Source organism: Trichosurus vulpecula, chromosome 3, assembly GCF_011100635.1.
Source record: "Trichosurus vulpecula isolate mTriVul1 chromosome 3, mTriVul1.pri, whole genome shotgun sequence".
NCBI lineage: Eukaryota > Metazoa > Chordata > Mammalia > Diprotodontia > Phalangeridae > Trichosurus > Trichosurus vulpecula.
Window position 1 is genome coordinate 182874762 of NC_050575.1, and position 16039 is coordinate 182890800.

The 16039-nt window shown below is 38.1% G+C and overlaps 2 protein-coding genes across 4 annotated transcripts in view; one reads left to right on the top strand and one right to left on the bottom strand.

Moving 5' to 3' along the window:
- CABLES2 (Cdk5 and Abl enzyme substrate 2) overlaps window positions 1-13080 on the top strand; it is a 44510-nt gene extending 31430 nt beyond the window's left edge. For both annotated transcript variants that reach the window (XM_036752120.1, XM_036752121.1), the window contains 7 exons: window positions 530-607; window positions 2007-2115; window positions 2998-3163; window positions 7053-7156; window positions 8962-9068; window positions 9226-9430; window positions 10006-13080. In XM_036752120.1, coding sequence (XP_036608015.1) covers window positions 530-607; window positions 2007-2115; window positions 2998-3163; window positions 7053-7156; window positions 8962-9068; window positions 9226-9430; window positions 10006-10146 — 910 coding nt within the window. In that variant the 3' untranslated portion in view covers window positions 10147-13080. The remainder of the gene's footprint in view (window positions 1-529; window positions 608-2006; window positions 2116-2997; window positions 3164-7052; window positions 7157-8961; window positions 9069-9225; window positions 9431-10005) is intronic.
- Window positions 13081-13284: 204 nt separating this feature from the next.
- Window positions 13285-15759, bottom strand: RPS21 (ribosomal protein S21). 2 transcript variants are annotated; one of them, XM_036751349.1, is made up of 6 exons: window positions 15675-15759; window positions 15350-15416; window positions 15144-15207; window positions 14199-14270; window positions 13429-13484; window positions 13285-13341 (listed from the first exon to the last, which is right to left on the bottom strand). In XM_036751349.1, the coding sequence occupies exons 2-6, from the start codon at window positions 15397-15399 to the stop codon at window positions 13332-13334; spliced, it is 252 nt and encodes an 83-aa protein (XP_036607244.1). In that variant the 5' UTR covers window positions 15400-15416; window positions 15675-15759; the 3' UTR covers window positions 13285-13331. The 2 variants fall into 2 exon arrangements, with proteins under 2 accessions (XP_036607244.1, XP_036607245.1); XM_036751350.1 differs by having other exon boundaries at window positions 15611-15682.
- Window positions 15760-16039: the final 280 nt, after the last annotated feature.

Genomic DNA, 16039 nt, shown 5'->3' on the forward strand with positions numbered 1-16039 from the left:
CAGACTCTATGCTTGAAGTGGCCCACAGTTTTATCAGTGACATTAATCTTTTCTTGTTTACTGGACTTAAGTATCACAGTGAGGGAATAACTTAGAAAGTTTTCCATCTTCTGAATTGCTAAAGAATGAAATATATGCTTGCTTTTTTAGGTAAAAGAAAATATTTAAGCCAGTGCGTAAGCACATAGTATATAATTGAGAGGAAGCATGATATAATAGAAAGAACCCTGGAGTTAAGAGCCCTAAATTCAAATTCTATTTCTGTTACTTATTAATTATGTGATCTTGGGCATATGTAATCTTTCCTAGCTTTAGTAGTTACTATGAGGACCAGAAGAGATAATGTATTAAGTTTTATAAACCTTAGAGCACTATATAATCATCAGCTATTATTAATACATTTGTTGAGGTGAAGTGAAACAAACATGTAAAGTGAATTGCTTACAATGTTTATGAGTAAGTTTAGCTTATGGTTCTAATTTTGTGGACCTTTCCTATGTAATCATTTGTTTTCCCCATTGTATTTCAGGATAGTTCTGATTTGTGCTAAAAGGTCCTTGTGTGCAGCATTTTCTATTTTGCCTTATGGAGAAAGCATTCGGATCAGGTAAGTAATGATTTTAATTGTATAGATCTGACAAGTTGCACAACAGACATGGTATGTAATTTATAATTTTCTTACCTCTTCATCTGCATATTGGGGCAGGGGGGTGATATGGTAGATAGAGCAAAGGACCTGGAGTCAGGAAGACTCACCTTCCTGAGTTCAAATCAAGCCATTAGCTGTGTGACCCTGGCCAAGTCACTTAACGCCATTTGCCTCCATTTCCTCATCTGTAAAATGAGCTGGAGAAGGATGGCAAACCACTCCAGTATCTTTGCCAAGAAAACCCCACATGGGATCAAGATGAGTCCGCCATAACTGAACAGTAAAAACATCTACATAATGACCTATGCATTCTTCCATACCACTCAGGTTTGATGACAACAACATCAGCATTGTATAAGGTGTGGTATATGTGATATGATTTAAAAGCTATCTAGAATACCACCACCCAGGGGAAGTGTGTTTGTTAAGAATAGAAAAACAAAGCTCACCCTCTTAAACTCAGACCTGTTATAATTAACAGAATTATCCCCCAAAAAGTACAGAAGAAAGCATTCAGAATTCAGTGAAAGTTTGATCTAATTCAACATCCTGTGAATTAAAATTATTCATGTTTTATTAGCATTCTGAGGTAATTTTCTGTTGCTTTTTTTAAAACTATTTCTTTTGGGAATCTGTTTATATATAGATTGCTTTTATTGTTCCTTCACTTTATGTGGAATACAATTGTGTTCTCTCACATCCTGTCCACTTGATTGTCCTGTACATAATTTATGGAAGGAAACGGATGTTTAGCAGTAGAAATAGTACTGTGTGCAAACATACTATAAAAATAGTCAATAACAGAAAACTTCTTCCCCTGGTGTGGGAAAACACCAGTTACTTCTGCAGTTCCTAAAGCTTACTGGCTTTGTATTGCTACAATTTGATTCTGCCTACAAATTTGCCTATGAAATATGCACATTCCTTTAAACAAAGGTAGGTAATGGTGCTCACTAAATGTTTACTGGTCAATACAAGTTGTATTTTGGTTTATAGAAAATGGTATTATGTAGCAGATTGGTAGCTATCCTGAAAAGGAATCAATATAAAATGTTAAGGAATTTCCTGATATCTTCTGATATTATTTATCTTTTAAGTAGTCTTAACCCAATTTTTTTCTTATGAACATTAAGATTCTGTCCAGAATGTCCAGAACTGATTTTTCCTGGAGAAAGAGGAAAAACAAGATCTAAATATCTTCATCAGTATTGATAATGTTTAAAAAAATCTAGCCTCTCCTTTCTCCTCTTTTCTCCCCTCTCAATCCCCGTCCCCCACCCCAGTAGTTCATTTACTATAGAGGGAAGGAACTTCATCATCCTAGAATATACCAGCTTTGATCTAAATACTTTTACAGTGACATAAAGGCAGAAAGCCAGAAACAGAGGCATCCATCTGGTGGGGTTTCAGTGTCTTCTGAGATGGTCTTTGTGTTGGAAGGAGTTGAGCTTGGTGCTGATGGAAAGGTAAGAGAATAGTCTTCATACTTTCACAGTAACTAGTGCTGATTATTGCCTATAGTATTTTTGAAATGAGAATTTTTAAGAATGCTGAAAGAGCTAAATACTTAAACTTTTATTTAAAAATTTTAATTTTAGATATGTAAATGTTAGTAATTAATTGAAAGCTAAATAGGAGAGCTTATTGCAAACTTATGGAAATTAGGCTTAACTATTGCCATTTGCTCTTCCGATTTTATTTTTCTAAATAAGCTGAATATTAAGCTAGCTACTTTAACATAAACAAAAATGTCATATAAGCAGATTCCCTCTTATTTGGAAGCATGTCTTAAATCTCATATCACACAGCATTAATCCTTTCAGTTTCATTATATTCATGATCCCATCTCAGGGAATATTCGAATTCATGAATGTTGAAATGGTAGGACAGTGGGCAGGATAGAATACTATAGATTATCAGAACAGTGGTAATATACATAAAATATTCATTTGGATCATGTACAAACACATACTTTTAGGATGAAGGAATGGACTTTATTCAGATGCTAGTTTTTCAGTGGTAAAGCTCTCTATGGAACTAACCCAGACATACATATTAATTTACATTCATAGGAGCTCAGTAGGGTCAAACTGGACTACTAATGTGAGTAAAAGGAAATAAATTTTAAGTTGAAAAGAGAGCCTATGAACATGATTCTTTCCCCTCATCCTGAGTAAGCAGTTGGGAAGGGGTTCATTTTTGCTTTCTGTATCAATATTACATTCAACATCAAGAAAAGCCTCCTGAATCTTGGATGGGGGAGGGAAGGGGAGGGGAGCACTGTTTGTTTTTTGGTTTAACTCAGTCAAGTGAAGAAAAATAATACTGAACATGAACTTGTTTTTCAGGTAGTATCTTATGCAAAATTTTTGTATCCTACAAATGCCCTTGTCACACATAAGAGTGATAATCACACTGCAGCATCTCAACCTCGATCCAGTGTTCCAAGGACTCTGCCTGGGTCAAGATACAAATCTGCAACAGCTAAATCTGTGCCATCAGGCACAGAATTAGGTAGGAAGTTTTATATCATAAAGTTTTCTTGCAGTTCATTAAACCATTGCACAAGGATTTAAGAACCTATGCGTCCAGAACTGAGACAACAAAAACAAGCAATCTCTGCCCTCAAGGAGCTTACATTCTATCAGGAGAAACATGTACATACTCAAATTGGAATTTCTGACAGGGAGGAACTAGCAGTTGGGAGGATAAGAAAAAGTTTCACGGTAGCACTTCAGTGGAGCTTTGAAAGAAGCAAGCGTTTTAAAGGAGAAGTGAGCAGCCTGGTCAAAGGTACCAAGGAGGAGGACAGAGGGGTATGTTTGAGGGACGGCAGGAAAAGCCCATTTAACCAGATCCTTGAGTGGAAGAAGGAAGGTGATATGTAAAAACATGAAAAGGCAGGCTAGGGCTACATTGTAAAGGGGTTTAAATGGAAAACAGAAGAGATTGTGTTTGATCCTAGAAGCTACAAGAGTGTCCTGGAGGCTCTTGATCATGACATGGTCAGATCTGTACTTTAAGAATATCATTTTGGCAGCTGTGTGAAGGATGCATTGGGAATGGGGGAGACTGAAAAAGTAAAGAGAATCTAATAGAGCTTATTTTACACAAAGACTTAGCATGCCAGCAAAAATGACCTGACCAGTAGCTGAAATTAAGCCAATTTAAAACCAGTGTTAATATGCTGGGATACTCACTCAGAAAGAATAAATACTGAAGGAAATGGAGACAGCAGATTGATAAAGGTTTAAGAGAAACTAAAGGTAGCCAAGAATAAATTTTTAAAATTAAATGTGAGAAAATTACCTTAGAATTGTTTAGTACACTTGCAGCAGGTACACATTATGTTGCCTGTGTTTTTAATGTTCGAGTTTAGGACTAAATTGGTTTTTTACCTCAGAGCATAGCATTCTGGCTCAGATCTCACAAGGAAATCCAGCTTTAAAAACTAACCATTTGTTGAGAGTACTGCTTCACCAAGTAACTTCAGTGACATAATAATACTACCTTTATAGTTGTATGGTATTGTTAACACTTATTTTTGACAAAACTTATCTTCAATGCATATGTGAAGAACAAAAAGAAAAACCAGACAAGCAAAAACAAAACTGAAAACCAGTAACCATTTTCACTAATTATCTTAAGTGTAGCATTTATTGTAACAAATGTCTGAGAGTTTTCTTAGTAGAAACAATGTTCCCTGCCATTTTCACCTAACAGGGAAGAAATAAATAAATTCAGTTTTAATTAGAAAAAACAATTTCCATCTATGTGTCCTATCTAAGTCCTAGTTGACTCAGAATTTACATTTATCTTTTTTTCTCCTACCACTCCATGGAGGCATACCCTCCCACAACACCCAACCATTTAAATTCATGCATACTTGACCCCTCTACCTTAAACATATGCCTAGGAGAATCTCCATGACGGACTGTGCCCTCGTTCTTCACTCTGAGAGTGTATAAACCCTAAAAAATGCCAGCAGTGGGTATGCTGGCATTTTCCTAAACTGATACACATAAACATACACACACGCATTTATGTCCCATCTGCTGGGAACACACTAATCTCATTTCAGAGAAATGAAGCTCTAGTTTCCTATGAAAGATCTAAGGAAAGCAATTTTACAGCTTCCCTCCCACCTAGGAAAATTTTCCATTTAACATAATATCTAAATTAAATACTTCACCCTACAGTATAAGTCATTCAACATTTATTAAGTGCCTACTGTGTGCCAGGTACTGTGCTAATCTCTGGTGATACCAAAAGGCAAAAGATAGTCCCTGATCTCACAGTCTAATGAGAGAGATAACATGCAAACATCTCTGTACCAAAAAGCTATATAGATAATAAAATGTAAATAATCAACAGAGGGAAAACACTAGAATTAAGAGGGATCAGGAAAAGATTTCTATAGAAGGTGAGATTCTAACTGGGACTTTTTGGAAGCTAGGAAACAAAGAGGAAGCACATTTTGTGCATGGAGAACAGCCAGTGAAAATGCAAGGAGATGAGATATCTTATTCCAGGAACAGCAATAGCAAGAGACCAGTGTTATTAGATCAAAGAGTGGAGGTGAGGGTGAGGAATTGGGAGAATGTAAGAAGACCAGAAAGGTGGCAGTTGTGAAGGGTTTGATTGCCAGAACATTTTATATTTGATCCTGGAGGAGACAGAGAGCCACTGGTGTTTGAGTATATTGGTTTGATGGCATGATCAGATTTCAATTTAGGAAGATCACTTCTGGCATGAAGACCAACTGTAAGTATAGCCTACAGTAGTTCACACTTGAGGTGATGAGGGTCAGAACCAGAATAGAGACGGTGTCAGAGCAGAAAGGAATATATGTGCAAGATGGTACAAAGGTAGAGATGACAGGGTTTAGCAACACATAGATATAGGGAATAAGAGAAAGTAAAGTGAGGAGTCATGACACCAAGATTGAAAGCTTAAGGTGAATGGAAGGATGATAGTGCCATTAACAGTAGGAGAAGAATTTGGGGGTACAGGTGAGTTCCATTTTGTACATGTTAAGTTTAAGGAGTGTATAGGACATCCTGTTTGAAATTGGAGACTGAAAGTCAGCAGAGAAGTTAAAGCTGGATGGAATTGAGAATCATCAGCATAGAAATGATCCTTGAATCCATGGGAGCAGGTGAAATCACCAAATGAAAGAGTGTAAAGGGAGAAGAGAAGAGGGCCCAGGACAGAGACTCTAAGGACACCCATGTCTAGCAGGTATTCCTTGGAAGAAGATTTAGCAAAGAAGACTGAGGAGTGGTCAGATAGATGGTATGAGAAGCAGGAGAGAATAATGTCATGCAAACCTTGAGACAATACAGTATCAAGAAGCAGGTGATTGACAATGTGAAAGGCTGTAGAGAGGTCAAGAAGAATGAAGATTTAGAAAAGGCTATGAAATTTGGCAATTAAGAAATTGTTATTAGATATGAAGAGAGCAGTTTTGGTTGAATGATGAGATCAGGAACCAGACTGTGGACAGTTAAGAAGAAAATAAAAAGAAAGGAAGTGGAGGCACCTTTTGTATATGGCCTTCTCAAGGAGTTTAGCCACAAAAGGAAGGAGAGATATGGGACAATAGCTAATGGGGATGGATGGAGCAAGTGAGAGTTTTTTGAGGGTGGGACAAACACTGGCATATTTTTAGGCTGTAGGGAAGCAGCCAGTGGACAGGGAGAGATTGAAGTGAGAGAGTGGGGATGATAGAGGAGGCAGTCTGTTGGAGAAGACTGGATGGAACTGAGGATCACTTGTACCAGTTAGCCTTAGCAAGGAGAAGGCCCACATCTTCATGTGAGACAAGGGTAAGCAAAAGGCATCTGGTAACATGAGATGAGAAGGGAAGAGGAAATTCTCAATGAATGGCCTTATTAGACTCGCTTTTGCTTTTCCTGCCCTCAGTAGAAGTAGGGACCATTAATCTGACATCTTTTCCTGTTCCTTAGAAACAGGCTTTAACTTTTTTCTCAGTTAATTATATTAATATTATTGTTGTTATCATGAGTTATGTGTGTGTGTGTGTCAATTAAAGGTTTGCAAAGCACTTCACCTATTATCTTAGTTGATGTTAAAAACAACCTGTGAGGTAAGTGCTATTATCATCCCCATTTTACAGGTGAGAAACTGAGGCAGACAGAATTTGAGATTTATCCAAGGTCACACAGTTACTAAGTATCTAAAGTAGCATTTGAACTTGGGTCTTCCTCACTTCAAGTCTAGTACTCTATCCACTGTACTACCTTGCTGGTGACTTTAAAAAAAAATTGAAATCAGCAATTTAAGGGGGAAAAAAATAACACCAAACATTTGCTGGGTGCCTTTTATCTGAAAGCAATATCTGACTTATACCTATGCCTGATGCTATTGTTTGTGCTTCTAGGGAGTGAGACAGGTGATTCAATAGAATATAATCCTAATCTCCTTGATGATCCTCAGTGGCCCTGTGGGAAACACAAACGTGTTCTTATCTTTGCATCATATATGGTAAGAAAATATCAAAGTGCATAAAAATTAAACGGTGGTACTTTTCCTATGTCTAACATTTACTGTAGAATTGATTCAGTGGCAGATTGTGTAATCAGTCAAGGTGTGAATGTTCATTCAGTTAAAAAAAAGTTGTTTAATTTAATGCTGACTGTGAAAACAGCATATAGTGCTGCAGAATCAGATTAGATTAGTAAAACCTTTGAGCATCTGTCCTTGGGAAGATTAGTCAGAACATTAATCATGTTACAAAAGAGATTTGACAACAGTGGATTTTAAGGTGCCTATATATGAAGAAAACAAATAATCAGTAGCATTACCCTCTAACACTGGAAGCAATATTAAGGCTAAGTAGTTAAATTCTTCTAGTATTATCAGTTCCCTCTTATTGTTGAGGCTGCTACCACCTTCCTAGTTAATGTAGGCTCCAACATAGGTGTCATCCTCACTCATCCCATATATCCAGTCTTTTGCCAATGCCTGTCAGTTTTACCATTGTAAGGTTTCTAATATACATCCCCTTCCCTCCTGACACTGCTACCACCCTGGTGCAGGCCCTCCATGACCTTATATCTAGACTATTGACATAGCCTGCTGGTCCATCTCCCAGCCTAGTGTTTCTCCTCACTCCAGTTCATTCTTCACTCAGCTGTCAAATTGATCTTCCTAAACTTAGGTCTGACCATGTCACACCCCTCCCCCTCACTTAATCCCCTATTTGAACAAATATATAATCCTGTTTGACATTCACAGCCCTTCACAACCTAGCCCCCTCCTACTTTTCCAGTCTTTCCTTTCTCTCCTTCACTATTCTCCACACACATACCCTACTCTGCAATCCAGTGACACTGGCCCCTTTGCTATTCCAAGAACATGACATTCCCATCTCCCCACTGCTTGCATTTTCATTGGTTGTTACAACTAGAATTCTTTCCTTCATCTCTGGGTTCCATGTTTCCCACCTAAAATCCCACCTTCTACAAGTTTTTTTCAGTTCTCCTTAATGCTTCTGCTTTCTCTGATATCTTTATATATCGTGTGTGTGTGTGTGTGTGTGTGTGTGTGTGTAAAAATTATATATATAATTTATCTTTATATATCTTGTTTGTACATAGTTCTTTGCATGTTGTCTCCCCACAGTGGACTCCCTGAAAGCAAGGGACTTTGTTTTTTTTCCTTTCTTTGAATCCTCAGTGTTTAGAACAGTTCCTGGCATATAGTAGGCACTCAATAAATGCTTATTTATTGGCCACACATGTTTTAAGTGGCATTCATTTTGGACAAATGATTCCTATTTAAACCTCAGATTAACAACTTAGCAACTAGAAATAAGCTAAGAAATTTGTGGCAGAGAAAAGATTGATTATAAATAACAAAAATTAGTGAAATGTGTGCCTCTTGGTAGTCTGGGAACAGCTAGTCAGCAATATTGCCTTTTTTTCCAATTACTTAACCCCTAAGGAGCTCAAAACTTATGCATAGTTCTATATTCTAAACCCTGCTTCAGGACTTTACTATAAGGCTTCATCTTCACCTTGTTAAATCTCCCAATACTGCTTTTCATAAAGAATTTTAAAGGTATTGGAAACAGTCCAGGTTTATTTGCATAAACCTGGGCTGTTAATAAGTATTGGCATGAAAATAATTTATGACATTTCATTCTGATACTCAAGGCTAGACCTATAACCATTATGGCAGTAGGAGGTACCAAAATGAGGTGTGAGGGTAAATAGGCTTTGAAAGTAGTGTAAATGCTCAAATGTGAAAGCGTCTTCAATGACAGGCAACTTCCTTGTCTATTTCAGACCACCGTGATAGAATATGTGAAGCCTTCAGACCTTAAAAAGGACATGAATGAAACTTTTAAAGAGAAGTTTCCTCACATCAAACTTACATTGAGTAAAATTAGAAGGTAAGAAAAACATGAGTAAAGCTGGGCTAGGAGTCATTTGGATTTGTAGGAAGGTAATCATCTCCCACTTGTTTCTAAAACTGCTTAGTCTGTAAAACTATTAGAATCCACGTTGCCTCATGACCAGGAACATGATTTGGTTTTTGTTTACTCACAGCCTAAAACGGGAAATGAGGAATCTCTCTGAAGAATGCAACCTCGAACCAGTTACCGTGTCAATGGCTTATGTTTACTTTGAGAAGCTTGTCTTACAAGGCAAGCTAAACAAACAGAACCGCAAACTGTGTGCTGGTGCTTGTGTGCTCCTTGCAGCCAAGATCAGCAGCGACCTCAGGAAAAATGAAGTAAAGCAGCTCATCGATGTAAGTGTACACTTCATAATTCTGCTATTTTCATGGAACAGTATGACGTGTACCAAGCCTGTTGACAGTTCCAGCTTTTGGTTCTTGGAGTCAGATCATGATGAATGCTTTCTACAAATTTCCTAAATTCCATTTATATCTACTAGCAACAGATATTAACTAGGGTATAATTTCTGATCTCCACCACTGTGGGAAGATGATTCGACATTCAAAAGTAGGAGGACAAAGAATTAGAATTCAGAGCTAAAGATCAAATATAAACATAGACCAGTGCTGTTTCCCCCATGATAGCAGCTGGAAGGTGGTCTCCTTTAAACTTTATCCTTTGCAATATAAGGAAGGTGATGATTTGTGCATTTACTATTTATTCTTCCCAGGCTTTGGAAATGTTTTAGCCACTAACAGAAATAAACAGATGTCTTCAGATTTAGACATACAATTAATTTTTTTTGGTTTTGCTTTTGCTTCATCCTGAAAAAAAGCAACAGCCGCAATTGAGCAAAGTGATGACTTAATAACATAGCTAGAAAAAAATGGAGATAACAATCTAACTTATTCTTTCTTCCTCAATACAGAAGTTAGAAGAACGATTCCGATTCAACCGGAGAGATCTAATTGGATTTGAATTTACAGTGCTCGTGGCTCTGGAACTGGCCCTTTACCTTCCCGAAAACCAAGTTTTACCTCATTATAGACGTCTAACCCAGCAGTCCTAGCCAAAGCTGCGTTCCACCGAATTGGCAGGAAGATTTACAGAATGCTTTGCTGCTGAATGACTTCCACTTCCCACTAATCTTTTCTGTGCCCCTAGTACATCACAACTTTCCATTAGTTAAAACGTATGTTCTCATAGTGGCATAGTTGAGTGTTTGTTGGGTGAAAACAAGTTTGTTGGCACAGAAAGGATTATTTCCTTTAGACACTAAAGCACAAGTAGTTCACTATGTAGTTGTCACTGTGGTTGTTCATTCTTCCCTTCAAAGATGTTATGCTATTGTTCCTTTGAAAGATATTTATCTTTTTTTTTACTTATTCATCATTACTTCCATTCCGAAATGTCATCCGAAATGGTATTTGAAATTTTTCCTAATTTTTTATATAAACAAAATGAACTTTTTTTTAATGTGCCTGAAACTGGTCTGGTACCAGAATCTTTTTGTTGCGTAAGTTATAGCATTTTATCCTTACCTGCATTTGCCTTGCATTCAGCAAAGTCCACAACTGCATTAGCATAGAATGGGATCTAGATTTCCAGATCTTGAACAATTGGTTCGTCGGTAATGAAATTACTAATTTATTTAAGCATTAATATGGATAAAGGGATAGTTAAAATTTTAGAATGTTAAATGTTAGGAAATATCTCATCATGCAGTCATATTTGATGAAGGTAATTACAATCCAGCAACTCTTTAAGACCTACTCAAGTATATTGGCTGAAAGGGTGATTTGCTGTTTGGCACTTCAGGATGGACTCTGCCATTGTTTTAAGTACCCAAAGCTAAGTACCTTTTTTTGACTACTTTTTGCATGCAATTCTCCCAAGTGTCAGCAGTTACAGTTTTTGCTATCAAATTAAGCCAATGAAACAAGATCTGAACTTTTTTTAATTGTATTTTTTTACTGGAATTGTTCTTCCAAGCATCATGCCACTGTGATGTTCCTCTTGAAACTGGCATGTTGCATACCCAAACAGGCACTTATGTGAGACTTGAGTAAAGTGCTTATAAATAACTGTCCATCGTGGGTAAGAAAATGACATATAACTTAAGTACTAAACAAATGTTTGGGTAAAATTTGCAACACTTTGGTCCTGTAGTAGTTACTTGCTGATTTTTGCATTTTGTTTCTCCTAAGCAATATTGCGATTGAGAAAATTGGTGTTCATTTTGGTTTTTGTAAGAGAACAAAAATAACTGGATTTTTTGATTAAGGAGTTCACTGAAGAAAAAAAAAGGAGCTTACTGAAGTCCAACTTGAATACCATACCTTGCTGTTGAAGAGAGAGAGGGATAATTACTCTTAAAGTACTGTAAACTTCAGTTATGCCTATTTGGGCTACATTAAATATTGTATGCCTAGTATCAAATTGCGTACACAATTTTGTAGATTAGACTTTAATTGCTGCAAATTTCAAATAGTTGTTGTGTCTTACACAGTATATACGACAGTGATACCAACTGGCCATAAACTTACCTTTTATGAATTTGTATGCAACATAACATATGATCAGTATTCAGGTCAATCTTTAAAATGTCTTTGAAAAATTAACTCGCATGATAAACATAGCTGAATTCCACACAGTTGAAAAGCATGCTGACATATGAGATCTGAAACAAAAGTTTCTTTGTGGGGAAAACTTAAAATACTTGTTGCCAGTACTGTCTGGAAATCAGATCCAGGCAGGGCCAAGGATACTGGCCAGTCTTTTTAGTCCAAACAGTTTAGGCCTCTCAAGTTGCTATTGGGCATATTAGTCACACATTGTGGTAAATTAACCCAGGTCCCATCAAGCCTAAGTCTTTGACTAAAGGACTTGTACTCCTCACCATTCTGACCCAGTTTTCAACTATCTCCAAGCTGTCTAAAGATATCTATTTTCTACTGAGGTTATGTTACACCATATAACATTTGCAGGTAATGAACTAGTTTGACAGTTGCTGGGGGAGGCAGGAATGGGGAAGGATCAGCATACACGCAACAGGTGTATTTGTCATCTTGTCCATCAAAATTGCCCTTTGCCTGACACAATACTACCAATATGGCTAAGGTAGTTTTAGAATCATCTACAGATAAGTATATTATGGAAGCTACAGAAAGTATGAACTGTGCTATGCTCAAATACTTTTTGTGGGCCAGTGTTTCAGTTTTTAAATGAGCCAATAACAGTTCTATTTCTATGAGCACCTTAAACTTCTTTTCCCCACGAGGTTGTCCCTTTATCCACTTTACTAAGGGGCCAGCCTAAACTTAGGTTATTACTTCAGTTTGGCTGGCCTAACTACAAAATTATGTATACCTACTGTGCATTTTTAGTCTCCTTAAAAATAAGTTATGCCATTTTTGTCACAAAAGGGTACTTACAAAATATATGTACAAGCACTGTTAAGGGTCTGATTCCCAAATATTTGCTCTATGGTTTACAACATATACTTTAGGTACTTTCCTCTAAACATTCTGTATGGCCAGTAGTGAAACTGTTGGCAAATACAGTAATTTAAGTTTAACTGTGTATATATGTGTAGTTTAAATTTTAGCAGCCAAATTGGTTTTATATAACCAATTATTTGGCTCAAAAGCCTTGTTATAATAAATGTACCTTTTAGTAATATTAAAGCTGCCACTGTGTGGTAGCACAGAATTACTGCAACAAAGCCAATATTTAAACCAAAATTAAGCCCTAAAACTTTTCAAGGAAAAAATGTTCGAATGTTTGAGCTGTCTGTGTTTAAGTATTTGGGTTTGTGGCCATAAACATGTAGTGCTGCTTTCTTTCAGCACAACTGCACTAGGTTAATGTAAATTTGTGTAAACTATTTAGTTTTAAATGTCATTGTATTTGAGTCACTTGTAATTGGTCAGTTTTCAATAGTTAGATGATGAACTTGTGAAATTGAGATGCTGTGAAATAAAACTTGCTTTTGATACCTATGTTTTCTGACTCTCTTGAGAATTTTTTCACAAAGGAAAACCCCTTCTCTGAGATGGGTAATAGTGGGAAGAGTAAAACAGTTATTAATGCTGAAGTCCCTTTTTTTAGTGTTGAACTCAGCAAACTCTATTAACATTAACTCTATTAACTATTAATATAACTATTAACAAAAACTCTATTAACATAAAAATGAATCAATACACAATGCTGTTTTTCTGATTTATTAAGACATTTTTCACAAGGTTTCTTCAATTAGAAGTTCCTAAGGGGAACAAGAAGAAAAATTATTGAAAACAATGAAACCTAGAAAAAAATTAAGGGTATATTCAAGTGTGACAGATCTACTTACTTTGAAACAATACCATCATTTTTTGCCAGTCGGAGAATAGAGTCATCAGATTCCCCCTTAAATAAAGATTAATTTGAATTAGTTTTATGTCAAATCAGCTATAGGATATTAAAAGTTTCAGTTGAGTAACTGAAAAGGTTTTTTCAGAAATCTAGTGAGATTATGACCATGTTAAACCTCACAAAAAAAGTGGAGACAGCACTGCAGAATGCTTTTTATGTGAGGTAGACCACATCCTTGCCTTTATTAGGGGGGAAAGAGCACTGGATCTGACAACCCAACCCAAAGTCTTGACTACAGCTACAGGGCAGATAGTGTTGCGCTTTTTCACTAATGATGTCAAGATTTAATCCAATGTAATGTCATCTAAAACAAATCATACCTAACTAGGAATCTTTTCTCCATCATGTAACTTACGCAGTTCACTCTACTTTTGGACAACTCAAATTAAGCAAATTTTTCTTTACATCATACTAAAAGGTGCTTTTGTAAATTACTCTTTATTTAATTCCTCTTCCACATATTAAACCCTTCAAGTAGTTTACAACAGCTACCCTGTCCTCTACCTTATGTCTTTTTCTTCAAGACTAACTGAACAGCTACTGGACCCACTTTTTTTTCAGAATGTAAGTAGACAGAATGCTTGTATAAACCTGTGATCCTACCACTCACATTCAGTTACAATTCTCAAACCTTATTCTCCATTTTCTCATCATGTGCTTACTAATGTTCTCAAATTTGTCACCTACTTAAAGAGAAAAAATACTCACCATTCTACGAATTGCTCCACAAATTGCATAGGTTTTAAACTGGCCATTGAATCTGCCTGTAACCTTGTCAACCTAAAAGAAGATAATTATGGTTCACTTTACAATTAGAAAAAATTATTTCTATTTTTATAAGCTATCTATGGAAAAAACACCATTCAATATCTGGAAAAAGTACACATTTGTATGCAGATGTGTTGCAGCATGTTTGGGTTTCTAAGTAAATTAGGATATTGTTGCTTGACAAGGAAAGGCAATTATTCAGCATTATACGAGGTAAAAAATAATCTGTCATACTACACTTCAGCCGAAATCTTTTCAGAGCTTTATTCACCTTCTTACAGAATTTGAATCTCCATAGGATCGTTCAAGCTTTTGCTCATTGGTGAATGCCCATCACCAATTTTCCTGGCTTTTTACTTTGCTTTTTAGGCTACAGCACATCTGGATGCCAGTGTTCCTTACAACAGAGCTACTCATTCCCAACGTTAACTAAGAACTTCCAAATTTCCTGGCTTCTAAACCATCAATCTGTAATCTAGTTCCCAACGTATGTAAAAAGATTAATTATTTCAAATTTCAGGACGAATAGCAAGCAGCTGACAAGCCAGTAACCCTGAATTCTGGTTCTTGACTCAACATTTACTGTGACTTTGCATGATTTTAGACAAACTGCTTAACCTTTCTTGGCTTCAGCTTCCAGATCTGTAAAACGTGGACAACAGCACCTACTTTGGGGCTGTTCTGAGGCCCAAACAACATATAATGAGCTTTGCACACCTTGAAGTGCCACACTGAAAGCTAATTATTGCTGTTCTACCCCCAGTCCTCCATTTATTCCTAAGACGAGGTTCTACACTGGCAGGTTCCCGAGATGACACCAGTTTGGCCTCATCTGCCAGTAACTGACCCCCGGAGACCGTCCCCTCCGGCCCGGGCGGCGCTCACCTCGGCCACGTTCATCTGGATGGACGCGTGGTCCTTGGCCCCGATGATCCTGTTGCTCGCAGAGCTGCGGGGAGAAGGGTCCGAGTCAGGCAAGCTCGGCGGGGGGTCGGGACGGGGAAAAAGGTTGGGGAGCGCATGGGCGGGGGGTTGGGGTGTCTAATTGGGGTCCGGGCACCGCGGAAGCAGCAAGAGAGATCCTTGCTCACCATTTCCGCGGCACGTACAGATCCACGAACTCTCCGGCGTCGTTCTGCATGTCGGAGGCTGTGGTACCTGCGGAAAGCAAAGATCCACCGCTGGGAGTATGCAGAGACCCAGCCTCGAGGCTTCCCGCCTCCCTTCTAAGACTGACCACGAGGATTGATTTCCGACCCGCGCGGACACACTGCCGGCCAACCCAAGAGCTTGGGCGGCGGCTGAAGCCCACCCCTGGACACCAGGCCTAGGCCCTGGATCTAAGAAATTACCGCGGGGGAGCGGGGTCCTGGGTGAGGGGTAGTGGACTCTTGGGGGCGCAGAGAAATCTCTTACCGAGTGCAAACGCGAAAGCGGCGGAAGAGGAAAAGGAGGAGGCACTTCTCCAAGCACGGCTAAGAGAGGTCGGAGGCGGGACCGCAGGAAGTACTTCCGGGGCACAACGCAGCAGCGGAGCACTGAGTCTGCGCACTGTGTCCGAATCCCTTCCTTCTTTCCCCTCCCACCTTCACTTCCTCTAGGCGGCCCGAGGGTGCTGCCCGTGTCTGTCTTACTAAACCGGAATAATACAACTCATCCAGAACGTAGCTTGAGTCTCCTGCTGAATTAATTGTTCCCCGTGCCCTGTAAGTGGCGTATATGCGATGGCGTCCCTCATCACCCCCCACTTTGCCCCATGTGCGACGGAGTGGTACATACGC

Bases quoted from the DNA above. Each gene is read 5' to 3' on its own strand.
- RPS21 (XM_036751349.1), bottom strand. From the start codon at position 15,399: ATGCAGAACGACGCCGGAGAGTTCGTGGATCTGTACGTGCCGCGGAAA. The intron at 15,208-15,349 runs GTGAGCAAGGAT...TTCTCCCCGCAG, and splicing joins CTGTACGTGCCGCGGAAATG to CTCTGCGAGCAACAGGATCA. The intron at 14,271-15,143 runs GTGAGCGCCGCC...ATCTTCTTTTAG, and splicing joins TCCAGATGAACGTGGCCGAG to GTTGACAAGGTTACAGGCAG.